This window comes from Equus asinus, chromosome 9 (genome assembly GCF_041296235.1).
Source record: "Equus asinus isolate D_3611 breed Donkey chromosome 9, EquAss-T2T_v2, whole genome shotgun sequence".
Classification (NCBI taxonomy): Eukaryota; Metazoa; Chordata; class Mammalia; order Perissodactyla; family Equidae; genus Equus; species Equus asinus.
In genome coordinates this window covers 49341128-49368582 of record NC_091798.1, presented here as the reverse complement: position 1 = coordinate 49368582, position 27455 = coordinate 49341128, and the positions used below count along the sequence as shown (strand labels likewise).

General features: G+C 40.0%; 1 protein-coding gene across 1 annotated transcript in view; it reads right to left on the bottom strand.

Moving 5' to 3' along the window:
• Positions 1 to 26786, bottom strand: part of FBN2 (fibrillin 2) — a 235461-nt gene extending 208675 nt beyond the window's left edge. The window contains exons 1-5 of the mRNA XM_014859514.3: positions 25904 to 26786; positions 25001 to 25083; positions 20164 to 20262; positions 17129 to 17224; positions 8998 to 9093 (exon numbers count right to left, since the gene is read on the bottom strand). Of these exons, the coding sequence (XP_014715000.2) occupies positions 8998 to 9093; positions 17129 to 17224; positions 20164 to 20262; positions 25001 to 25083; positions 25904 to 26157 (628 nt within the window). The 5' untranslated portion in view covers positions 26158 to 26786. The remainder of the gene's footprint in view (positions 1 to 8997; positions 9094 to 17128; positions 17225 to 20163; positions 20263 to 25000; positions 25084 to 25903) is intronic.
• Positions 26787 to 27455: the final 669 nt, after the last annotated feature.

Below are 27455 nucleotides of genomic sequence, written 5' to 3'. Positions count from 1 at the left end.
TATCTTGAAAACCACTGTTTCATGTATTTTATTCTGTTTTTCAGTTCTTTTTAGACAGGAGGGCTAAGCTGGTTCCCATTAGTCCGTCTTGGCTAGAAATAGAAGCTTCAATTTTGTTTTAAGTATTACGAGTTTTGAATAAATATTTTAGAAGATCATATACATAAAGAAATTCAGAGTACATAAGTTCAGAGATATAATCTGAAATTTATATAACAAAATGATTTCCCTAGGCCAGATAACGAAAGAATACAAAAATAGCCAGTATCCCTTTCATTCTCATATTGAACAACTGACACAATATAGTTCTAAAGAGTGGAAATATATTACTTTTTGCAATGCTGTGTTTCACTTAAAAAAAGTTGTAGTTAAGTGTATAAGTTTTGAGATTATATGACTTATGTTCAAATTCTACTTTATTTATTATCTGGGTGAATTTGAGCAAATTTCTTCATCTCTTTGTGCCTCAGTTTTCTTATCTTTAATGTGACATTTAAAAAATGAAATCTTTGGATTAATTACTCTAAAGCACTTATCATAATAAATGTTCAATAAAGGTTATTTTCCCCCAATATTAATTTTCCATTTCAAAGTAATACTAATAATCTAATTTATGCATAGGTAAATCATAATATGAGTGAAAACATTATATGGATGTAATGGATCCATTGCTATTATGTAGCTGACGTGCAATAAGTTCTCCTGAATGATGTCTCTGCTTTCAGCCTCTCCACCTTCCATTCCTTTTTATTTGCCACTCCAGATTAACCTTTGTAGAGAACTTACTTTCAAGTACAGAAGCCCTCCATCATTCCTTCCCCACTACCTACTGATTAGAGGGCAGCCTCTTGACTCTGGTATTCCAGAGTTTGTATATTAAGGACCAAGTATTTTTCCAACCTCGTCTTCTACTGTTCCCTTTCACTAACTGGGGCTCACAGCCACACTGATGAATAAGTCTCCATGAATATTCAAAGACCTTTACTATGTCTGCACTTTTTTTCATTCTATTTCTTCTACTTGGAACCCCCATGTTTATGTAGGCACATATATGGCGTGTCTTCCATATATTGCACTGTGTGGAGTAGAGGGAACACAAAGGCAATTTAAGAAAAAAATCTCTGCTCTTCACAGGCTCACAGCCAAGTGACTAAGCAATCACAATACAATGATGAAGGGAGCTTTCTAGAGGAATGGCATATATCGGAAAGCTTGTCTAATTTTTGCCTGAAAAGTGAGGTGGAGGGGGTCAAGAAAAGTTTCACAGAGAAAATGATCTCAGGACTGTTTGAAGACCCCTCTGATCTACTTCTACAGATTTAGCAATTTTCAAGTCTACTGATTACAAGTACCTTCGGTGAATAAACTCCATGTATATTAGTTACACTGTGACATGCTTAGAACAAGACCTTCGCATAGGGAAGGGGGAAATGAAGACTGAAGAGACCAGTTAAATAGTAAGTAACTACTGAGCGCAACACTGGTACTTACTGTAGGAACATGTCAAAGCAAAATAAGAAGAGTCTAAAAGTTCAACTACATAACATGCAAGACAGTGATAATGACATACAATATTTTTCAGTTGATCTGTACTACCACAAAAGTTAAAATGATGAAACTTACATTGTTCACAACTGGTTCACTCTGACCTGAGACAGTCCCAGTGTTGCTGGAACAATTCCTTCATCCATAAAGACAATTTTGTTTAAGAGAGCATATCATATCTTGGCTTTATTTTTCATAATTATGGCTTATCATTTATTGAGAATTTACTCTGTGCCAGACACTGGCTAGGTACTTAATCCCTCATTTAAAGCTCATAACAGGATTGTGAGCCTTTCTTAAAATATGCTATTTATTCTGAGTTCTTCCACTCTCAATAAAAACAGCAATAAATTTTATTTGTATGACTTAAATAGTTGACAAAATCCTTTCGTTCTCCATTCAAAATTCAATTTTTGAATACACCATTTTGAATAGCTAGGAACCACATCTGTGTTGCTGATAACTGAGGAGTCCAGTTTAAAAAGATTTGAATCAATGATTATCATTTATTGGGTACAGGTATTATACCATATCAGTTAAGTCTCACAAAAATAATTCAAGGTTGACATAGTAGACACATATTATGTATGCAGAAACAAGGATCAGAGAAGGCAATCTCATTTCCAAGGTCACACAGGACTTAATATTAAGTTTTGATTCTGACTATACTCTGTCTTCCAAAAACACAATAAATATCATTTAGGGGATGCCTACCATATGCCAGGCACTCTGCCTATTATGTCTCAGGAGCATAACACATTATTGCTTTTAATCTTTCCAACAAGTCTATGAGGTAATTGCAGATCCACAATCCTTAACCTGAAACCATCGGAGACAGGTGTTATTTAGGAGCTTATAATGTTTGAGGTTTTTTAAATATATGGTGTGTTTTACATAAACCCCATCCCCCTCACACACACATTTTATTATTTATTACTTTTGGTTAAATCCTAGATAATAGCATTTCATTATATTTAACTTGTGTGTGTTGGTAGTTTCACCCAGTTTCCAGTTAACCTCTAATGTTTTCAGACCTGATGTTGAAATAAGAAAACAGGAAAACATTTATGTTACACAAATATAAGATATTTGAATATTTTCCTTTATGCCTTGCCTCCACGTAGATAAATGAAAAACAAATAAAGAAATATATAATTAAGGGCACTTAGAGTTGGAATAAATGAAAATACTCACTGCTTTAATTCAAAGGAGTTTTATAAATAAAGCATCAGGGTCTAACAGGCTTCCAACACATTCAATCTTATTGCACAGACCTAAACAGCAGAGGCTGAAATAGAAGATTGAGAAGTGGAAGTCCTGGCCTCTCCCAGATCAGATGCATTAATGAACTGATTTTCTCCCCAACTTACTCTTCCTTTCTACAATCAAGCATCTCTGCTAGTTTTAGAAGGACAGCTCCCTTTTTTATCACTCTTCCTTCTATTCTTCCCGTCCTTTCCTTCCACTTCCCACTGCCTGCTTTTTTTCCTCTCATTTTCTTTCCCTTGTGTTCCTAATGGCATTCAAGATAAGGATACCATCTGAGCCAGCGCCAAAAAGTGAAGTTCCCACAGATCTTTTGGTATTTCTCTGATGCCCATTTAAGGCTAAGTTTAGCTTAGAGAGTGCAAGGTTATAAAACGTTCTTAACGGCCTCACAAGTGCAGAAATGTGTACGTGCACGCGCGTGTGGGCCCGTGTGAGTTTGACATCTGCGGTTGATAACATTCTCTCTGTTCCTGGCAATTTCATTCTCACTAAATCTTCATAGTGCAAGAAAAAGGGAGGCAATTATTTCTACAAAATAAATATGTGAGAGCTCAGTGACTGTGGTAATTGGTAATTAATTATGGAGTTTAAATAACGTTATTTAGCATAAGAAATCCACATCATGTAATATCAATACAGGAATTAGTCCAATACTGTTTTTCCCATTATAATGAGCTATGTGTGTTTCATTCAGATTAACTGCAGGAAGACTTTCGCAATTCTCCCTTAATCAGGAAGCATTTCTGAGCTCTCACATAAATTTGTTCCTACTCCTATTATAGTGTTTACTGTGTCATATTACATTTTAACGTTCAAGTAGATGACTAGTTCTGTTCTTTAAAAAGATAATGTGCTTCTCATTAACAGGGAGTACACATTGTTTGTCTTTGTAATTTGAACTCCCAGTACTTAGCCTAATACTTAACAAGCACTCAATAGGTATGTGATAAACAAACATATATTTACAAACAAATCTATTTTAGCTACCCTCTTGCATATTCTAACTTGTGTTTAAAAAGGTAAAAGGAAATAAAATTTCAAAAGCACTAGAAAAAACTATAGCTATTTACAAGATTTGAGAAAGGGGAAAGACTTTCTAAGCATAATACCAAAGGAATAAATCATAAAAAGGCTTTTTAGAGGAAAATGAACAGACTATATCAAAAGCTATAAACTTTCACATACTCAACGACTTAGCAGTGGCATTTCTAGGATATATCCTTAGAACAAAATCAAGGACAGAGATTTATCGACGCAGATTTTTATCAGAGCATTAGTAAAATACAAACAAACCAACAAAATGAACAGAAAACCTGGAAATGGCCCTAAATGTCAATTGATAGGAAACATAATTATAGCAATTTTGATTGGCGGGTTGGTGGATGAACAAAACGGCAGCTATATCACAGTCACTGAGTTTGAGGTTTTGAATCAGATTGTTCTCCTCCTGTCCTTAAACTCCTAAAATAAGCTTGACCTCAGCAAAGTTTCTTCACCTGTGAGACTGAGAAAATAACTTTACAAACATCATATGGTTGTACAGAATGTAGATGCCTAACCCTCATTATGACATTATGCAGTGGAACTATTACAATCTATAATATAATATAATTTATTTAATAACACAAAAGGAGAAGCAGGGCATAAGTACATTTCATGTTACAGAACATGAAATCTTCTTACAGTAGATTTGGAAAGATCCCATGTTTTGTAAGCACTATATGTGCAGTAGATAAAGGATTCAAAGTATATCCTTCAAAATGTTAAAAGGAATTAATTCTGACCAGAGAGAAATTATGAATAATTGATTCTCTTGTTTTATCCTATTTTCTAAATTCTCTTATAATTATAATTACTAAATTTCTTCATAATTATATAGTTACAATTTACTATTTCTATTACTATTTCTAAATTGCTTTATAATTTACTATTTCTAAATTAATTTATAATTATAAACAAGTGTTACTTTTAGATAATAACATTACAATGGAAGGATATTTTTTTTTCCAAAAGATACCACTTAGACATTTCTTGGAAGTATCATATCCACTGTGTATAGAATTCTGTGTAATACCAGCTTGCTCTCTCACCATATGCCCCTGTATTCCTGGTAACACTATTAATTTGCTATGTTACTTGGATGTTCATAGGCTGAACAAACGCCCCCTGCACACTTTATAATAAATTCCAAGACTATGATATTAACATCGATTAAGTTTATCAATTATTTCTGAACAAACCTGGGTCTAGTCTACATAACTCCCAGAATTCAGGAAAACCCGAATGTGCCCATCTCCACTCTAGTTCTTGGAGAATTTAGATACAGTCTTAAGTAGGTTTAATAGCTGTCACAGTTAACTTACCTACTGAAATGTGGGTGGATGAACATAAAGGTATAGAATAATTCAAGAGCTTATAATTAGCTTTCAAGTTGCCATCATGCCAATCTGAGTGGTAAACTGTGGTTGACTCCTTTTAGAGAAGTCACCATCATCACGTTCCCACCAAATTAGACAGTAAGAGATGTGCTATACATCTGTGAAATGCTCAGCTTAGGCAGGAGCATAATAATGCAGAGTTTGAACAATCAGGACTCTGACACTGAAACACTGTCTCATGATGGGGTGAGCGAGTAAGTGAGAGCCCTGTGACTGGAAGTATTCAAGCAGAGACTGAATAACTCCTTCTCAGCATGCTTTTAGACATGGAGTTCATAAACTAACTGGATGATTTTATGAAAGTTATCTTGAAGTGAAATCCATCCATTTTCATTTTACATAGAAGATTAAAGTTGAGATTTTATAAACTTTAACATCTGCAACTGGATCTCACTTTTTTCTGAGGCAGATTCAGATTAACAAAAGGAAGTTTTCTTAAAAATGTCAATAGATTAAAAAGTAAATCTGCAATCCTCCTTTTAAAGGTATTATTTACTGAAAGATGTACATTTTAAAGGAAATGTCACTAAGCATAAGGGTATTTGAAATTCTACCAGATTTACACACTTTTTTAAGGAAGTCATACTTACATGATAAAAATTCGTAATAGTAAATACTATCATAATTTAAAAGGATCTAGCAGATATTTCTAACAGATGGTCCCTACATAAGCTTCAAGGAAAATTCAATTACAAAATAAGATTTCAACAATCATGTAAGTCAAAGAAGTTGAAATAGGGACTTTGGGCAGGCCACATTTATGATCAAGCAATCACTGTGTTTTATCCAGGAATCCCTTAGGTAAACTCATTTCTTGCCTACCCATCCATGAGTTTCTATTGATAAATAATAAGGTACATTTTAAGTGTTAGGGGGAAATAAAAGTCTTGATACATAACGCTGATTCCATTTCCATGTATTCTCAGGTGTCTATTAAGGGCAATATTCATCTGTTTTCAAATGCAATCTGTTTGCAGAGAAAAGCAAAAGGAATTGAGGACCTTCATGTGCCTTGGACACAGCTGAGCTGCCTGCCTTTTACATCAGCATGTGGCCAGAAGAACTCTTTTTTAATGCTAAGTATAAAAGGTCATTGTACATATTAGCAAGGGTGAGAGGAGCACTCCAGACGTTCAGCTTCCCCAGCGCCAGGACTCAAGTTCAATACCATAATCATGCCAGCCATTAGTTACCACACAGTCTCTGTCTCCAGACCGGAAACCAGTCTGCCAGAAGCCCGGAGAGCTGGAAAAGCAGCCATGTTTTATCATACAACTGTTCCCAAGAGGCCAATTTAAAGGAAAATTATATGTGTTCTACATTAAGGAGGAAAAATAGCCCTAATTTTATGAAAGTCTTTTTTTTAAGAGAACAAAGAACATATATTTTGAAATTTAGTAATTGAATAAGACAATATGAACTTTAAATGTCAACAGGGCACCTGAGCCTATTCACTAACCTCAACACAAATAAGTTATTCCTTTTGTATCTATGTAGACAATGTTACTTGAAAAAAAATTATGAACTCCACTTCTAGTGGGATTGGCTATTCCATGTTAAAAATTTTCGTTGAAAATATCTTTTAAAAGTGTTAAAGTTCATGGTTGCAATCTAACAGTGGAAATTAGGAACTCCTTCTTTAAAAGAAATGAAGTTTACAACTTTTATCTGAAGGGGAGTAATTAAAAGATTTTTAAGAAACAAACACAGGATTTAAAAAACATCCTTTAGGCCAATTCATTAACCAATTAATTTTGTAACTTCTTCTGAAAACATGCTACTGTACATGTAAAATATGTGTAAGTCTTTATTAGATTCCCATAAATTTAGTAAGAGCTAACAAATCTAATGAATGAATAACTGTTGAAGAATAATGATGTAATGCCTGGAAGCCTTTGAGTCGACAGTAACCAATTCCTCTGCCAATTAGGAATTGAACTTGAAATCTGCTTCAGGTTGAAAGAGCCGCAAAGTTTACATGACTTCCAGAAAAATGAACATCATCTCCACCAGTTATAATTATGTTTGAAACTTTAAATTTTCCATTCTATGGTGTTTAAATAAACTCAACATCATCTAGGAAATTTGTGTTATTCCATTCTCAACAACTTATCTTTTTATGCTAACATTTCATAGTTAATCTTTCTTCCCAAAATAAAAGCATCTGGTAAAGACATTTAAATTTATCCTAAGCATAACTATAAACTCTGTCATTTGTGGCATGTACTTCAGTCCCAAGAAATCTCAATTACCTTAGGAATAATATAAATATCGTGAGGTATATGTACATTCCAGTGTATGTTAAAAGGCTGCATACATCTTACTTTTCAAACTTCACCATATAATTCTAATTTTTCAGTTCCTTCTCAAGATTTAACCTGAACACCAAGACAAGGTTTTTGTCAGCGTAATGAGTATAATTTTTAAAATATAAGATTTCTTTGCAATTCAAAGCCTCTCTCTCTATATATATAAACCATCACCGCTACTTATGTGTAATATTTCAATAACACAGCTTCATATACTCTAATGTTTCACCACAAAGAAAGTGCTATTCAACTTCGGATGCTATGACAAGCCCTGGGAAAATAAATTGAGGATGTACATAATCAGGAATGACTATGTAATATCACTTTTAGTTTAAGCTTATTTTACTCTTAAGGTTCAGTGCTAAATTGTTATTTATCACATTTTATAAAGTTTATCTTCTTTGATATACCTTGGCACCCCTTTGCTATCCAGATATTTTTAACACTTCACTTAGTGCTTCAACGCTGGAGAATTTCAGTAGTCTACAGGTCATGAGTTTAACTACTGTTCAAATTATGGTAGATTGGTTTCATATTGACTTGACTGACTATTCACATAGATAAAGTGAACAATGCTAGAGGCCTACCTAACATCCATTCCCCCATCCCTTTACTCCTGCCCAACAGAAACTGGGTTGACACCAAACTCTCGCTTTCATGTGACTTTGAGGAAGCTTACATCATCTCCTGTTCCAAGGACAGGTCCTAATAAGTCTACATCAAACTATGAATAGCAATCCCCTTCCCATGAACTGGTTCAAAATCTCAAGCTTAAGCCAATCAGCATATGGAATATCTCTGAAGGCTATTACTGGTCCATGGTTAGAGGAGAGGTTTTCTCTCTCTAGATGTGAAGCATGTTGCTTTAGTTACTGCTGGCAGTCATCTTACAACCACAAAGGACTCCAGGGTAGGGCAAAACTGATACAAAAAGGAGGGCAGGGCCAAAAGAAGTAGAGTAACAGAGTGAAAGCCTTGATCACATCCTACCTGAAGCCCACTAGCTCTGAACATTTTGCTACACAATGTAAGATATTTCCTTATTGGTCAGGACAATTTATTTCAGATTTTTGTTGGTTTTGCAACCAAGGCCATCCTGATATATTTTTTTTTTTAACATAGGCAGAACTCCCAATGGCGACTCCAATTTGAACTGAGCACATTATTAGAATTTGCCATCAATCACTCATTCAAAATTATCCTAGAACCATAGCCTCAGAGTTGAACTGAGGTCTCTCTGATGGAAAAAACTGAGACACTTAAGCTGCTATTAGCTGCATCTCAAAATCTTACCATTCAAGTTACATACATAATAAAAGAAGAAGGAAAATGCTATTTCATTAGAAGAATTTTCATTGGGTAACAAAAATTATACATTTTTACAATAAAAAAGACTTCTCCAAAGGGAGGTTCTATTTTCTCTTTTCTCTTCTTACCTCTTTCACACTGTGGACCAGTGAATCCATAAACACAAGCGCAGCGGTTGGGTCCAATACAACGTCCACCGTTCTGACATCCATTTTCGCAGACGGCTGCACACAAACACAACAAGAAGCTCATTATACAGAAAATCTCCAAGTACAATATGGTAGTGTGAAGATGAAGCCAATAATGCACCCTACCTCTAAAACACAAGCTACAGTTCACAGCACGCATTTACGTAAATACATTTAAGTGTATATTGAGACAAAAGCCTACACAACTCGTGTAAATCACATTGTTAAGAAAGTATTTGGCAATTTTTTTTTAAATCAGAATCACAAGGATTGGCTGGCTCTAATGCTCATACAGTCAGGATATAACTATCCAATTCTCTATTTTGGTTCTACTGACCCTATAATCTGTCTTCATAGGTGAGGAGGTGATTAAAATATGGGGAAATGTAGGAAAAAGGATGCAGACTCTAGGTAGCTGAGAGAGGGAGAAAAAAAGGAAGAGAAAATGTGAGAAGGACAAATTAAGAGGATATGGCAATAAAGGAAGGAGCAAAAATCAGAGAAGAAAAGGAAACCAAAAAAAGGCGAAATAAATAAGGAAAGGGCAAAACTAACATGAAAAATGGGGGGAAACACCATCTATTCAGCAATAAAATACAAAGTGAAATAACCAACGTGTAGAGTACATGCAGGTTATAGAAGAAAGGGAAAAACCTCCATGTGTAGATACAGTAAGTTCTTTCATATAAAACTAACCCACAGTCCAAAGTTGTCAAGTAATGACGACAAACACAAGCAGCACACACTCTCTTTCACTCCTTTATACTTGTGACAAGGAGACCAGCATTCGGGGTTCAGTTGGCCCAAAGGCAGCCAGTGAGTCAGCTCTGAAGCCGAGCAGCTCCCCTCTCCCTCCTGCCCGCCCCACAGTGGAACTCAACCCAGAGCCAGGATCCGCGACAAGAAAGTCTCTTAAAAGATCACTTTTCAGATTACTTGAAAAATAAGTATTCCCGTGAGCCATACTGACAACAGCTAATTCACGAATCATGTCTTCTCCAAGAGAAAATACAGACACTAAGATCTTGCCTCCCAATCCACACACCGTGTTGAACAGAAACACCCTGCCCTCACAGATGGAGAAGAGGATTGTACTCTATGACCTGTGCCTAAAACCAGAGCTTGACATTAAAGGGAAGTGAGGAGGCAATGCACATTTATGTGTGCTTCAAGTGAGGCGCATATCAAAAATGGGAAGCTCAGTAAACAACCTGATAGCTCAGGATGCAACAGTGTTGCTATTTCCTTACCAGGAATATTGAACTGGATTACCTAGCGCTATCCAGAATGCACCAAGTGGTTCTATTCTGCTGACAGCAACAAGACCAAAACATATTTTGAAATAAAAGATGTCTTCATCTTAAAGCATCACTGTGCCAATGGCCTTAAAATTCTCTGTCTGCATCAGACTCTGCTCAAAGGCAGGATTCTGTGTATGTTTTCACAAGTCCATCTCCCTGAGAACCACACCTTTCTGCTTCTTCACTGGTACCAAGCTGAGTTCTACACCGCACTTCCGACTCATCGGCACCTTGAAATATGGGGTGGGCAGTAGACTAGAGGAATAAATACATAGGATAAAAGAAAGGGAATAAAGAGAAGTGTGAGAAAGATGGGGGTGGACAGGAACATGTAAGGAAACAAAAACCTGCCAGAGAACTCTCCGTAGTGTGTGATTCTATGGAAACTGCCAGGAGTTGAGGTTTCAATTGCTAAAAAGATACTGCAAAAAGGCGGCACTCATCTAGTGTAATTAATTATAAAGTACGGAATTTGCCTTAAATATTATCAAGCTGTAAGAAAGGTATACGAAAGTCACTTTCCCAAATATGTTCTCTCATTAGACACATGCTAGCCTTTAAGACGTGAACGGGGAAAAGCACCATGATTGACACTCAGGATGCAGCCCTGGGTAAGTGGAGGAAGGGCTTCTCTTAGGGTTTTCTAAAACAGAGCTTCCACATCCCAGGGAAGAGAACAGGGCTGGATCAGCCTTAGCTTCTCCTGCTAACAGCTCGTCCAGTCCAGAGGAAACCTAGTCTAACCTATCCAGTTAGACTACCAATTGCCTCTCTTTTCACTAAATTTTTTTGGTTTGAAAAACATAGTTATTGTTCATAAAAAAAATTATATCAACATGCCACAACAGTTTTATTGCTATTTTAAATGAACTAGATAATATTTTTAATATCTCAATTCTAACATAGCAAATATCAGCAGATGTAAGCCATTTGAACAAAAGATCTTCGGGATGCTCAATAATTTTTAAAAATGTAAAAGGGTTCTGTGAACAAAAGGATAAGACCCACCAATACAGCCATTTGCTTGTATTCCTAGCTCTCACGCGAGAGTGAGCTCTTCCAGGACAGGGACCAGACCGTTTGCCTTTGTGGCCCCGTATCTACTGTAGTAGTTGATATACCGCAGATACTAAAACATCCTGCAATATGTCAAAATCTTGCGGCACTTTTTCCACTATTTTGGGAGGCAGAATGACGAGGTGAACAGATAAGGAATTCTGCTGTCCCAGCACATCTCAATCACATCATCTTCCTGATTCTCAGCTTCCCTCCCTGGAGAGTAGAGCTAACAGTCCCTACCCCGTGGGAGTTTGAGGATTAAATAAAATGGTGTACAAAACAAAACGCACAGTGGCTGCACGTTAAAGGTATCTACAGACCTTATTTCCCCTTCTCTTTTGTTCTACAGAGTATTTGTATGAAAAACAAGACTCGATCTACAGCATCCACAGTTTACACTGAAGAACGACAGCAAAAGAAGAGAAGCAGGCAAAACAGATAAAAATGGGGCAAAAAAATAATGAGGTAATTTTCCTTCTTTCGAATGAGTTACGAAGAATGTTATTTTATAAAGTAATTTTTTATAACAAAACATAAGAGAAACAGAAATTTACAATTCAACTGGAGTTGGGAAGAAATTTGAATATGCCTAAATTTCCACCACAGAAAAAACGCTGACCACCCTGGAAGAAAAAAATGCTTATACCTGGTCCGGGACAAAGCAAAAGGCAGGGGACAAAAAGACATACTATAGATGGAAATATGAGCTGGCTTCTTAACTGCCTACCACAACGTGGGGAGAAGGGAAGAGCGTACCCTGTTTCATGCTGGTCAGTCTGTGAAAGAACGCTGATCACGTCCTGTGGAAGCTTGAATATTTTTATTCAGTAAATATTTACCGAGCGCCTACTTTGTCCTAGGTAATATGACAAGTTCATGTTTTTATTAGACAGATTCCTGTACCACTTAACATAGGTACAGGTACCACTTGGACATAAGTCAAATCTAAACTTATGGTTCTTACTTCTACACAAACATATCAGATAAAAATAGCATGTTAAACCAGGTTAAACGCTAAGAGGAAAGAAACAAAAGCCTACTGTTTTGACAGAGGATGATACAAATCTTTACTATTGGTTCTACCTCCTTCCTTTGTCTTCCAGGATACCACACTCTCCCAGTTTTCCTCCTACTTCGTTGTCTACTCGTTCTCACTCTTCAATGGCTTCTCTTCCTCAGAATGTTGGACTGAATCAGGGCTCTAGCTTTAACCCACTTCTCTTCTCTGTCTACACCAACTTCCTAGTGATCTTCATTAGGCCTAAGATTAAAATTATCTACATAAAAATTCAATCTATATGCTCCCAAATTCATATCTCTATCTCTGACCTCTCTCCTGAGATGAGTTCACAGATCTTTCCATTTACAGGTCTAACAGACTTCTCAAACTATCAAATACAAAACAGACCTGTTGATACCCCATGTTCTCAGATCCACCAGACCCCGAGTCCAGCCCACTCCCGGCTCAATCTTTCCATATCAGGAGATGACATTACCATTCAGGCTGAAGCTCCACCAAAACCCTCTAGCTTTCACTATGGATCTTTGCGTTTCCTTTTTTTCTCACGCACCACAACCAGTCCACCAGCACACACTTCCTTCCACAGAGTCTACCTCCAAATCAAGCTTTCACCCAGCACTTACCCATCCTCAGTTACTACAGCATCATCCACCAGCACCACTTCCATAGCCTTCTAACTGGCCCTTTCATTGTCTCTCTTGCCCTTTCTACAATCCAGTTTCAAGAGCAGCCAGTGGCGTTTTTTAAATGTTAGTCAGATCACATCACTCCACTGATCAAAACGCCCCAATGGTGAGCCAGCCCTGATGGTGTAGAGGTGAAAGTTCTGCACTCTCACTGCTTTGGTGACCCAGGTTTGTTTCCCAGTTGTGGAATGACACCACCCGTCTCAGTTTCCATGCTATGGCAGCAGCTCACAGAGAAGAACTAGAAGGATTTACAACTAGGATATACAACCATGTACTGGTGCTTTGGGGAGGAAAAAAAAAAGGGAAGATTGGCAACAGATGTTAGCTCAAGGTGAATCCTTCCCTGCAAAAAAAAAAGCCCCAATGGCTTCCCCTAATATTTAGGGTATAGTCCAAATTCTTCCTTTGGCCTAGAAGGCCCTATACCTCCATCTCTGAACACATCTCCTACCATTATCTCCTTTCCTTCAGCCACATGGGTCTTCTTATTGTTTCCCAAAATACATGAAGTTTGCTCCCACCACAGGTCCTTCAAATTTGCTTTTCCCTCTGTCTAGAACACTTTTCCCATAAACCTATGAGCACAGACTCAAGACTGTGTTCAAAGTTACCTTCTCAGAGATCCCTAATGTAAAATAGCAGAGAACTGCTTATCCTGAACCAGACTCTTTCCTTCTTACTCTGCTCTTTTCTAGAACTTCTCATTACCTAAATATGTATTAGGTATTTAGCTTTTCACCTACTTGTTAATTGTTTTCCCCACCAGAATATAAGCTCTGTGAGGCCCAGGGGCTCATCTGGTTTGCTCGCTGAAATACTCCCAGGACCTTGCACAATGTGGGGCACACAGCAGTCACTCAATGAACATTGCTGAATGACATTAAAAAGTGCTTTCTAAAGAATGCTTTCTGTATTTCTGGGAAACAACTAAGCAGTTTAAATGTTTTTATAATCTTCATTTTAGCAAACATATTTCCAGGACTTTTCTGGATTCACAAGCTGAAAACTGTTACATCTGCTTCTTTACTCAGTACTATAACACTCTCTCTCTATAAGACAACTTAGAAAGCTCTTCCTTTCTCGAGCTGATATGGAGTAGCTATCTTCCCTTCACCTTCTATTTACTGACTAATGAATTTTGTTGGTTCCATATTCTCCCTTTAGCATCTGCTCTGTTACCCCTGATACAAATGTTAGACAAGGATGGTTTCATCCTATGAGATCTCTAGAGAACACATTTTCAAGCATATGCTGCTCTTCTGACCCAGCGCTTTTCACTTTCCCCTAATTGGAAACTGTGGTAACGTCAATATGGTTTGGTACAAGGACAGAAGAACACAAGAGCCCCTCCTCCAGGAAGGGAAACTCCTTTCCATCCCCTTGCTTCCTACTTCTGCGTGAAGAGCAGAGCAGAGACACACCGGCAAGAGCTCTTCCTGCAGAACCTTCAGGAAATACACACACACATACACCCCAGACAGTACAGCAGCTGAATTCAGGCTGAAACTTTCAAGATAGATTTGAGTAAATACGCTGAAAGAGGAGCTGAGGCAAGACGTTTTCCCCTGTAATTCTAAAGTAATTATGATTTTTCTCCCCTACAGAGAAAAAAGTTGTGTTTCAAAAAGGATAACTGTGTCTCTTCTCTGGCTACTGAACTCTGTGAAACAGACATACGACCAGATCTCCTTTTGGTAGGTGTAAAAAGAGGTATAAATCTGCCTGCTTATAAATACTGTGTTCATAATAGGCTTTTTCTTTTCTTATGATTATAAACTGAGGTCCACTGTATAAAATTTGGAAAAACCTGAATGTATGAAGAAAATATAGGGAAAAAAATTATCCACGAAAAAAGAAACCGCTACGATTTCTGTTCCACTGTTGTCCAGCTCTTTCCTGCTCTTGCCTGGCCAATCCTAGCCTAAAAACATATTACATTGGCATCTCCTATTTTTGCAAGAAAACTGGCCTCAATGTACTGTATTCTCTTAAATACTTTAACACTCCATTTCCTAAACTTCAGTCAATATCAGATTACCTTAACAGCTTTTGCCATACTTGAGAATCACCTATATAAGGGATCTACAAACTATGGTCCACAGGCCAGCTCTGGTCCACTTGTCTATTTTTGTACCATGAACTAAGAGGGGTTTTTACATTTATATGTGGTTGAAAAAATCAAAAGAAGAATAATATTTTTGTGACATCTGGAAATTATATGAAATTCAAATTTCAGCATCCATAAATTAAGTTTTGCTGAAACACAGCCAAGCTCTTTCATTTACATATTGTCTATGGTCTCTTTTGCACTACAACAGTGGTGTTCAGTAATTCTGATAGAGACCATAAACTCTAAAATATTTACTATCTAGCCTTTACAGAAAAAGTTGGCCAACTCTTGACCTTAATAGGATATTTTTCTTTAAATTGATTATTTATCTGAAAATTTTTTAAAATAAAACTTTATAGCACTTACAAACAGAAAGCTATGATTACCCTCACTAGTAGGTAACTGGTGAGAACGTAAAATGGTGCAGCCACTATGAAAAACAGTACGGTAGCTCTGCAAAAAATTAAAAATAGAATTACTATATGACCCAGTAATTCCACTTCTGAGTATATATCCCAAAGAACTAAAAGCAGAGACTCAAATAGATGTTTGTACACCTATGTTCACAGCAGCATTATTCACAATAGCCAAAAGGTGGAAGCACCTCAAGTGTCCATCAATGAACGAATGGATAAACAAAATATGGGATATACATAAAATGGAATGTTATTCAGCCTTAACAAAGAAGGAAATTCTGACCATGCTACAAGACAGATAAACCACGAATGAAATTATGCTAAGTAAAATAAGCCAGTCACAAAAGGACCTATACCATATGATTACACTAAGTGAAGTATCTAGAGGACTCAAATCCGTAGAGACAGAAAGTAGAATGGTGGTTGCCAGGAGCTGAGGTGAGGGGGAAATGAGGAGTTAGTGTTTAATGGGTATAGAGTTTCAGTTCTGCAACATGCAGAAAGTTCTGTAGATGGCTGCACAACAATGTGAATCAACTTAATGCCACTGAACTGTACACTTAAAAATTGTTAAAATGATAAATTTTATGTTACATATATTTTATTACAATTTTTAAAAAATGTTTTAACTGTAACAAAAATGAAATAAGATTAAAACAAGCTAGATATTTGTGCACACCCAAGATTTGGTCTTTCTATGCTAAAAAGGTTGATGAGCAATTCCCGGGGAGGCCTTGAAGATAATCAGTAAAACTAGATTTTGCACCTGATAAAATGCAAATGAAGTGAAAAGGGACTTTCCTACTACTTATGAATCAATTTTCTTTAATGTCATCCATACTTAAAAATATGGGGATTCCCAATTTTGGAAACACTAACCTAAAGTATTCCCCAGTAACATGCCATAATTGAGGAGCCCTAATCCTCACATCCTTGCCAGAAGGGTATTTCTTAATTAGTACAAGATGTTTTCTGGTGAGTAAAGATAAGAGCTTTACTGGATTAAAGCTCCCTCTTTCACAACAACATCTGATTTTCAAAAAGGCATTTCATAGCCCTGTACTGTGGTATTAAATAATTAAATATATTGGAGCAAAGGACACTTGTAAGATTGGCTCATATACATATAAATATAGAGAGAGATATCACACCAAACTTCACTACTTTTTCAGGAAAGTATACAAGAAAAATAAAAGATAAAAGAAAAACAAATAAATATGTACTTATGATATGTGTCGGATTTGATAAAGCACCAGTGGTATTCAATAACATCAATAGTCCAAAAATTTTAAAAGAGTTACAAAAAAATATTATAGGATGAAGTTAGAAATTTAGTCATAAGGTATGGCTTACTACTTAAAATTTTTTCTTCAAAGGATCATAGGATTTACATGACCTTAACTTATGACTTAATATGAAATACACACTAAATCAAATTATTTCTAATAAATCAAGTCTATTCTGATGTTCCTTACGTTGTCCACAATAAGTTCCAATATATCCCTTCTGGCACTGGCAATGGTCATCTGCACAGGTCCCACCATTCATGCATCTAACATTGCACTGCTGAACTGCAAAGAGCAACAAAAACCATAAAAACATCAATCACCAAAACAGTAGTTTCTGTGAGAGTTATAAAACTACACTAAATATCCAATTCAATGACAAATATATTTTACAGATGTAAATGTTATGACCCAAGCATATCTCTATTTATTTGTTGTAAGTGCACACATGAGCATATCTGTTACAACATATGTTATTCAGTATGCATTTAAAATATATTACACTTTCAGTGTTAAAGGAAATAAATATAAGGGGACTAGTAGCATAGTTTCTAAGGTGCAGGAGACACACATGTATCCATTCAGAATGCAGGGGCCAAGTGCCTGCCATATGAGCTCAGTGCCCTGCTGTCATGATAGACTCTGTATCCACCCTCATGGAGCTCACCTTCCCTTAGGGAGACAGACAAAACACAAGTAAACAAATACCATAGGGTCATTATAGATTGTGATAAGTTCTCTGAAAGAAACTGTCTTGTGAAGGAGAATAGCCTGGAGCCAAGGAGGAATCTATATACAGGATCCAGACAAGACCATTCAGACGTGACAGTTAAGCTGAGTTCTGAAGAACTAGAATGAGCCAGGCATGAGAAATACCACGGACGAAACTCACAGTAAGAGGAGCCAAAAAATCAAAAGAGCTTAGGATAGTAAAGGGTTTCCTCTGTTTGAAAAATTGAAAGATTCACATGATTATCAAGTGGTGGATTGAGAAGAGAAGGTCTTAGAGAAGTAGGCGTAGGCCAGCCAGGTAATGCAAGGCCTCCTTGGCCACAGACATGTTTGCAATATATCCCGAACACAACAGGGAGTCATTGAAAGGTTTCAAAAAGACAGTGAAGTGATGTGACTTATATTTTTAAAAGATGACTCTGGCTACTCTACAGAGAATGGAGTTGAAGAGGGAAAGAGTAGAAGCTTGGGAACCCATCAGGTGGTTATTGCAATAGTCCAGGTGAGAGCTGAGGGTAGCTGAAGCACATGGTATCAGTGGTGATGGAAACGGGAAGATGGATTTGAGATATATTTTCCAGTAGAAGCTAGAGGTCTTGTTAAAAGAGGTGAAGTGAGAGAAAGAGAAGCAGTTGCTTAAACACTGGGTGAACGGTAGTGCCATTTGCTGAGGCAAGCAAAACTGTGGAAGAGGTAGACCAGGGTCAGCAATGCATCAAGTCTCATGCTACCAAGTTTCAGATGCTTACTATATATTCAAGTGGAGATGCTGAATAGGAAAGGGAAGGGAACACGTGAATGTGAAGCTCAGTGGAACGATCTGCTCTGGAGATTATCATCATGAGTTAGCAACATATTAGAAGTAGTTGAAGACAGATATGTAAATGAGTTCACCCAGGGAGGACAGAACTCTTGGGAATACCAAACTTTGAATGGAAGGCTAATGAATAAGATGCAGAAAGGAGACTAAAAAATAATCATCAAGAAAAGGAGCATTGTGGGCCATTGATATTACGCAAGTGAAGGGAAAAGAAAGTATTTCAAGAAGCTAGTGACTAATGCTGCTAAATGCTTTAGGGAGGTGGAGGAGGATAAGGATTTGCAAGGACAGAAAAGTTCCTGATGGAAAGGGAGTGAGTACTCAAGGCCAAGTGAATTCATCGATTCCCTACTAAATCATATACCATAAACTGAGGGTGGGCCAGTGAACGTTCAGCTGCCCAGGGAGAGGAATTATGAAGTTGAATTGTAAAATTTCTCCAGGATTGGGTTTTTTGCTGAGGGCATACCTGAGAAAACTAAGAGAATAGGATAATGAAGATATAGGCAAGGTATCTTCCTGTATCAGACAAGTGAGGCTCAGGAAAGTGGTGGAGGAAATGTGCTAATCGGGGGGGTCAAGAAAGTCTCGGCAAATTTTGAATAATAGGTTATGAAGGACTGGGAAAATGACAGATTATTTTCAAAGAAAGTGAAATTAGCGTTTTAAGAACTTTCATCAGAAGACAATGACATTTGTTGTATGAATCTTGAATCTTATATTCCTGAGTCAGAAGGATTCACTATTACCTTTTCTCAGAGCCAGTTTGTAGACAGAAATGTTAAAAATACATCAACTTCACGCTCGTTTGAGACGGACATAAAGATTTATTTAATTCCTGAACAATTAAATAAAGAATATGTGTTTCTGCCTTGTTATAATGTTACCTTAAACACTGGCCTCCAAGATTAATCTTGGACCTCAAAGACCCAACAATTTCTAACTGGATCATCAATAACACAATCTTGATCCACTGTTACAGTGATCTTCGAGTCGTTGGGGGTTAATGTGTGTAAAGCAAAATAAGTTAATATATGTAAAGCATCTGGTCAGGACACAATATAGATGTGTTGTCATCCCAATCCTCTTATCCTTTCCCTTAGTTAACCCACAAAACAGGATATGAGCCACAGGAGTTAAACCACGGCAATAAACAGAGCCTAGGGTTTGAGTCTATAGGCTTAGGCATCAGAATACCTGGATTCAAATCTATGTTACACTGGGCAAGTTATTTAACTTACGCATGCCTCAATCTCCTTCTCTCTAAAATGGGGTAATAATAATAATAGCTGGTAGTGTTCACTGAGGATTCAATAAAATGATGTAGTCATACACTTAACACAGTACCCAGCACACAGTAAAATCCCAGTAAGTTATAGCTATTATTCACCAAAAACTACTTCTCCACTGAATCCAGGCTCTTTTACTGCACAGACACAAGTTCTGGACCAGAATTAAATCATTTTTCTTAATGAAAATCATTAGTCCATTGTCCCTTAGTTGTCGGTGGCAATAACTAAGCTGCCAAAGTTTTTTTACTCCAAAGATTAATACAGACTTGGTTAGTGAGGAAAATAATCAAGGATTTATAGCATCATTGAAAAGAACATTTACTATTTACTCAAAAGCTTAAGGGTAATGCAGTAAATAGGGTTACATATAAGAAACATACTTGATTTTGATCCACAGGTCGGTGATATTTGGCCACTTGAACAAGTACACATGTTAGGACGGGAACAAAATCCATCTCCACAACTATTTCTACAAATTGCTGCAGAAAGCACAATAGGAAAGAAAATGAATAATTAGGTAATAAACCATAGTTCACAAAACAAGAAAGCTACGGTTAAAAAACATAAACTTGAAAAACTAAGATATAAAATATGTGATATATGTTTAATTTCAGATATGCAATAAAATTACCCATTTTGGATATGAGAGTAAGTCTCACAAGTATCCTTATGATAATGGGCAAAAAAATGAAGCTATTCCAAGTTCTATAATCCTAATTCTTTAACTCTGCTTTCAATAATCTTTTCCATTCAAGGCAGAGATTTATATGCAGAATTCACCACGAGAAGTCAGTCTTGGTCCCAGGAAGCTGGGAGGGTTGAGGAAATCCAAAGGTCCTGCATAACCTCAGAAAACACAGCCCACTCTGTAAAAGACCTTCACAGGAGACAGAGAATGTGAAATTGGCTGAGCCAGAGACTCCAGGCCCTAATGACTTGGCCAAGCCCCAGGGGTTCCATGCACATTCCTTCCTGGCTGGTATCTGACCTGCCCCATCATCAATCTTTGTTCCCCTTAATAATTCCCTCTCTCCTTCCTCCAGCCTTTCTTCTCCCATATTATCTCCACAACCTAGCCTGTTCCTGCTGCTCAGAAAAGCTTCTGCGACATTTTGATGGAGGGAGAGTCAAAGCCTCCTGCAGCTGTGACCTCCAAGGTATGAGGGTCATCACAGCAAAGAATGTTGGGCTCACTGACACAGCACATACCATGGAGCCTCAAAATCATTAGCCGAGTGCCTTCAAATGGGAAGTCTCTCCCATATTTAGAGTCAGTTCACTTAGGAGCTGAGAGATTTATCACTATACTCACAACTGGATTCTGTCTTTGTGCACAAAGGCTATGTACTTTCATACTCCATGATGGATGCATGAAGACAAGAAGAGGAGAGGCTGGGAACACCCTGAAACTAGCTGTAAACATTTATGTGACTGTGCATATGTGTCTTTTGCTAGGGAGGGGTGCCACAACTTTCAAAGAGATCTGAGACCCCCAATAATGTAAAGAGCATATTTTACAGAAGCAAACTAATACAATAACTGTTTTTCTTCTCCAAATTGCTTTTCAACATCCACGTAATATGGTCAGCATCTCCATTAGTACTCCTTATAAATGAAAATGTCATAGATCAGGGCATGAAGGTAGAAAACTAATTCTAGGCAGGAACATGGTTCCTGCCATGGATTTGATTATTAACTCTTAAAATATACTAGAGTTGCTGATCACCAATAACTTTCCAATGATAAATGTTCACTAAAATACTGTTTTATTTCAAAGCCCCCTCACTCCCAGCAGGCAGACATTTAGTCTAGGCTCAGCTAATATACAAAGTGGCCCTACCCAGGTCCTAAAACCAAAGAAGGCCTGATGGGCTGCAGACTGGTCATCCTCAGACAGATCCGTGTCATGGCCTCAGGTGTGTGCTCTACATCGTGAGCCAGTGAGAAGCAAGAGTGCTTAGGCCTTTTCTCCTCACACTCATCTCAGACTATGGTATCCCCCACCTAAATATCTGTCCCTTTCACACCATGAGGCCCAGAAATATCAGAGGGAGAGGGAGAAAGGACCTGGGTGTGGGGATTTCAGCGATGCTGGGAGAAGATGCACAGCACAGTAACTACAGGATAAGCAAGAGGTCTGAGGCGGAGTTTTCGTTCTGCCAATAACCCACCGTAAGCTTGGAAAAAAACCCACAGCTTCTCTGGGTTTAGTTTTCTCGTTGGTAAAATAAAACAAAGGGATTATACTGGTGTCTTCTGATGTTTCTTCAGGTCTCAAATGCTATGATTCCTGGCCAACCCCTCCCCACAGTTATTCCAATGATCAAAATTCCCTTCATAGCATCATTTCACAATAAATAAATTAATAAGCAAACTTTCCCATTGCTTCACGTTCTAATAGATTAAAAAAACAAATGGAAAGTGAGAAAGTCAATTCCATCCTTTTGGAAACAAATACTTGGAAGTTTGGAAGTACTTCAGTGATCTTTGCAGGCCACAATTAAGAACAATAACAACAAAACACAGAGACTCAAACAAAATGCATTATGTTTCCAGTAGTTTGAGAAATACACTTTCTTTTAATATCTTCGTCTACTCATGAAGCCTACTCAAGGTCAAACATTAAAATTCTAGAAGTTTACCATTTTAATATCTTTCTACAGGAAAAGAATGCTGGTGTATAACTGTATGAGAAAATTAATCTTTGGTCCTCATTTTCTATTTGTGTTTTACTTACTCTCCTTTTGTAAGTTGCTCAGAGCTTTTCTTTTGCTATATGGTGGAAATTCAATAAATATAAGAAATAATTTATTATCATTAGAAAATCTTGGAATCAAAACTCTTGATTTTGATTTTTACCTCCCCATATTATATTTTTTTTTTTTTTGAGGAAGATTAGCCCTGTGCTAATTGCTGCCAATCCTCCTCTTTTTGCTGAGGAAGACTGGCCCTGAGCTAACGTCCATGCCCATCTTCCTCTACTTTATATATGGGACGCCTACCACAGCATAGCTTTGCCAAGCGGTGCCATGTCCACACTGGGGATCCGAACCGGCGATCCCCGGGCCACTGAAGCAGAACCTGCAAACTTAACCACTGCGCCACTGGGCCGGCCCCACATATTATAACTTTAAATGTCAAAATAAATGGACTACTGAATTTAATGCAGAAAATTAAAAGTTAAAATTTAGGTGAGACCCATACAAAAGAATACAAAGGCATTACGGTCTCCTTCTATTTTGTGTACTTTTATACTCCTGGGTATTTGAATTACTTTTTTAAAGTGCTAATAAATATTTTTGTAGATATCACTTGACACAAGTGTAGTAAAAGTTTCTTGCAGATATAAAGATCATTTCAAAGTCTATGCTTTTTATAGCCTTATGCTACATGCACATTCCAATGTATTTCATAAGCACCCAAATATTTCAAGTAGTAGAAATGTAGGCTACAACATTCACTGTTACTCTGAGATTGCCAAAACTGCTCTTCTAAACAAATAAAGGGTACAATGTTACTCAAAGACCAAAAGTATTTAAAGCTGACACTCAGAGGGCCATACATATATTTCTACTGCAAATATTCTGGAAGGCTCTGTTCTCTGGAATTCCCATTCCACACTGATCCAATAAAACCTGACTTTACAGATTTTCAACACGTACCATAAACGGATCCCTTCTCCTCGGCTGCTCTCCAACTCAATAATGGCAGTCACATTCATTACATTTAGTGAGTCAGACTTTCCGTTGTGCCTAAGTCACTCCCGGCTAGTATGGCAGGTGTGTGGTGAGTGACGTTAGCTGTTTCAGGATTCTAGGAACCATGTAAGTGTAAAGCAGGCATGGTAATGCCCTACTGGCCTGAAAGAGTAAACGCACCCTCCATAAATGCCTCACATCCATGACTTCTGTGCTGCAGAGAAAAGAATGTAATCCCTTCTTTTTTTTTTTTTTTTAAACAAAAGCAAAGGTATATAATCAAAGGGTTTATTTTAAATATTTATGAATCACTTTAAAGAACACAGTGGTTGTTTCCTATTTTTGCCTCATTACTGGAAGTTGTGGGATTTTTAGGGCAGAAAAAATAATAAGAAACTAGTCTTCACAACACTTGAGAGTTCATTCCTTTTTAAAACCTGCACTGAAATAACATTAGGGGTCCATCTCAAACCCACAAAACCAATAAATATAGAGTCAGAGATGCCACTACATCCTCATTATCCCAGGGCTAGTGTGGCTGGCCCTTTTTCTCTGTTCATAGTTGCATAATTATCTTTTCCCTGGAGAACACTGAGGTCAATCTAAAGTCAAGACTGGTTCTAAATGAATGTGCTGTCTATGATACCTGGCACCCCTCCTGAAAAGACGAATGTGGCTGCGCTATACAAACATACAGGAGACGGCCAGTCACACTTCAACTCACAAATTCACAAGCACAGGAAATAAGACATCCCACAGGCCATCACCGTGAGGCTGATAACTAATGACTTCTCCAATCAGAACTTGCAGAGCGGGGTACACTTCGGAAACTGAATCAAATAATCAAGGCTTTTCGGGTCAGATATGCAGAACTTTTAAAGTTCTAAGGAAATCTATTGTACACTATGAGGTTTGGGGGTCAGGAAATTCTAAATTCAAATGCCTTTCAAAAAAAAAAGCAAAGCCATTTGGAACAGTCCTCTCATTTAAAAATTTTGTTAACCTGGGTCAACTCTAAATCCGTTAGAGTGCTCTTTTCATATCTATGTTATGTGGCTGCTGAGATGAAACCAGGGATAATAAAGTGGTTTTGTACAAAGGCCTAAGAAAGCTTGATATTCAAGGCCTAAACCTCAAGCAGAGTCAAAAGGCAGATAATTTACATAATCACATTGCGGTCTTATCTGGACTCTTAGGAAAAGTGGTTTTGAGTTATCTAGGGAATTGCTCTACTCCCCCTTCAGTTTTTATTAATAGACATAGAAAGATAAAACTTCCAAGTATCTTTGAAACCTTTATCATTATTGCCCTTCAACAGAGTCTAGAAGTGAAGTCTAAACTGATGCAAACCGGCTGCTTCTTCCCCACCATTCAAACGGAGCCGAGTCCTAATTATCACAGCTATGTGGCCACTCGATTCTAAATGCAGCTGTGTGTCCAAACGACTGAATGCAAGAGGTCTGCCCTGAGACAGGGCCGAGCCAGCTGCCCCAAGCTGAGATCCCAGCCAAACACTCACGGACAATGCACTGGTTTCCTCCAGGGAGCGTCTTCCAGCCCGGGCAGCAGTAGGAATGGAACCTGGATCCGCACACGTTGGGCCTGCGATGGACAAGCCAGGTCACACACACGTAGACGGGGTGAGGTAACATGTTAACGGTTTTCGTAGACAAAACTCTGAGCGAGATTTCAGTACGACAAACCAACCAAAACTACCCTTCAAATTCTTGGGGCTTGGGGCGCAGACGTGGAAGTAAATGGGCTAGACGCTGGAATGGGGGAGGTTCAGAAACGTCTGAACACTGTCTTTCATCTGTCCTCTGTTGCTGCCTTTTTAAAAAGGGAAAAGAAACATGGAAACATATAATTTGCTACTATTCCAGCCTCCAGAGGCAGAGAACAAAGGGAACACTCCGTTTCCAAAGTCCTTACTCTCGTCCCCAGATCCACCCCTCCTGGATCAACTGTTACTTTGGCCCCGACGTGTCAAGGAAGGCGCGTCGAAAGGTGGAGCGCTCGGGTTGGTGATTAGAGTGAGCTGTAAGCCCCCAGCACACGTCCTCAAACAAAAGACTCGGGAGCGGCGCCCCCGACGGTGGGGAGCAGGCAGCCTCCACCAGCCCGGGCGCCGGGTGGACTCCAGCCCGCCTTCCGCCGGACTTTCGGAACCTGTTCCCGCACCTCGGGCTCCGCATGCGCTCTGCAATCCGCAACCGGGGGCCTCCGACCCAGCCGCGCCCAACTCCCCGAGGGAGCGCTTTTTGCCGGCTGAGCTGCCGAGGAGAAGGGGGAGGCACTCCTGGGAGTGTTCAGGGTCTCCTGGCGAAGGGGGCCGCAGCTCTGGCCGCCAGAACTAGGTTCAGGCAGGGATGAGATGGAAAACTGCCAAGCCAGGTTCCCCCCGTGCCGCCTGTCCACCTACCCTCGGAGCACGTCCTGCTGTCCTCGCCTGCGGACGCGGGTGGTCGCCGCGGCACCTTCCTCTCGGTACTCGGGCACCGCGAACCCGCCTTCGGACCCCGCCGCCGCGGGCCGGACCTGTTGCGGCGGCGACTGGGGCCGGGGCGGCTTGGGCGGCGGAGGCTGGGGCTGGCCGGCCGTGCCCTGCGCCCAGAGCGCCACGCAGCCCAGCCACACGAAGTAAGGCTGGAGACACAGCCGCCGCCGTCTCCCCATCGCGGGCGCCGAGAGCGCGCGGACCGAGGTCCGCGGAGAGGGAGCGCTCAAAGACAAAATCTGCGCGGCCCGAAAAAAGTCAGGGTCTAACAAGCCCTTCGTCGGCTCCCGAGGCTCCCTTGGGCTCGGGCTCCCTGCTCTGGCGGGAGCCCCGGCCCCCTGGCTGCCGGCGGGGCGCGGGTTCTAGGGCAGCGGGCGGCGAGGCGCGGCGGCGGAGCGGCCGGCAGCCCCGCGCGGTCCACGTTGCATCCCCCGGGCCACGGCCCCGAGCGACTACAGGACCGCCAGCGGGCGGGGGCGGGAAATTACAAAAGTAACCCGAGCAGCCGCGGCGTAAAGTTACAAAGAAAGCGGACCTCAAAAGAAAAAAAGGGCCTGCACGCAGCAGCGCGGCGAATTCTCGTGCGCTACGGGCACAGTTCTTGGAAAGCTGCAAAAGTCGCCCGAAAGAAGCCGGCAAGCAAACAAAAGTCGCCCCCGAAAGAAGAGGAGGGTCTCCTCCCGGCTCGCCCGGAGTCCCGCGGGGCAGCGACGCGCCGGCGGCGGCTGAGGACCGGGCGGAGGTGCGCGGGGCCGGGGCGAGCCGCCGGTGAGAGGGAGGGCGGGAGGCTGGCCGCCGGGGAAGATGCGGCGGGCGAGGGCGCGGCGCGGGGGTTTTGAGGCCCGGCGGGGCGCGGGGCGGGCCGGCGGGCGGCGGCTGTCAGTGGGGGCTGGAGCGCAGCCGTCCACACGTGGGGCGCAGCTCGGACCGAGAGGCCGGCGCAGAGTGGGCGGGGACAGAGTAAGGGGGCGATCGAGTGGGGAGGAACAAGGGGAGCTAGGAGCTGGGGGAGGGGAAGAGGAAGGAAGGGGATAGGGTGAAGGGAGGAGACAGGTCTGAGATTGGGGAGAAGGGGGGCGAGCCGAGAGAGGAAGGCCAGGGCTGGAAGAGGGGTTTGGAAAGAGGGATTGGCGAGCCCGGGTGCGAGAGGAAATGAGCGGGGGATGGGGGCGAGGTTAGGGCGAGGAGAGAAGTGGGAAACGGGAGGGAGGGCCGGGGGGCCGGCTGGAGGGGGCGAGGCGCTAGTCGGCTTTGCTTCCCGTCCCCCTCAATTGGCCGCTAGCTCTGTTTTGACTGCCTGTACAAAGCAAGCAGACGACGGGGGAGGGGGCGGTTAGGGACCGGATTTGGGAAAGGAGGCAGCAGCCCCTTCCCCTCCCCCTCGGCCCTCGCTGAGCCGCGGACAAGGGACCAGGGTCTCTAAACGCGTTTGCTTGGCTAGATCCGCAGCTGAACTTCCCACCGGGCAGAGGCCACA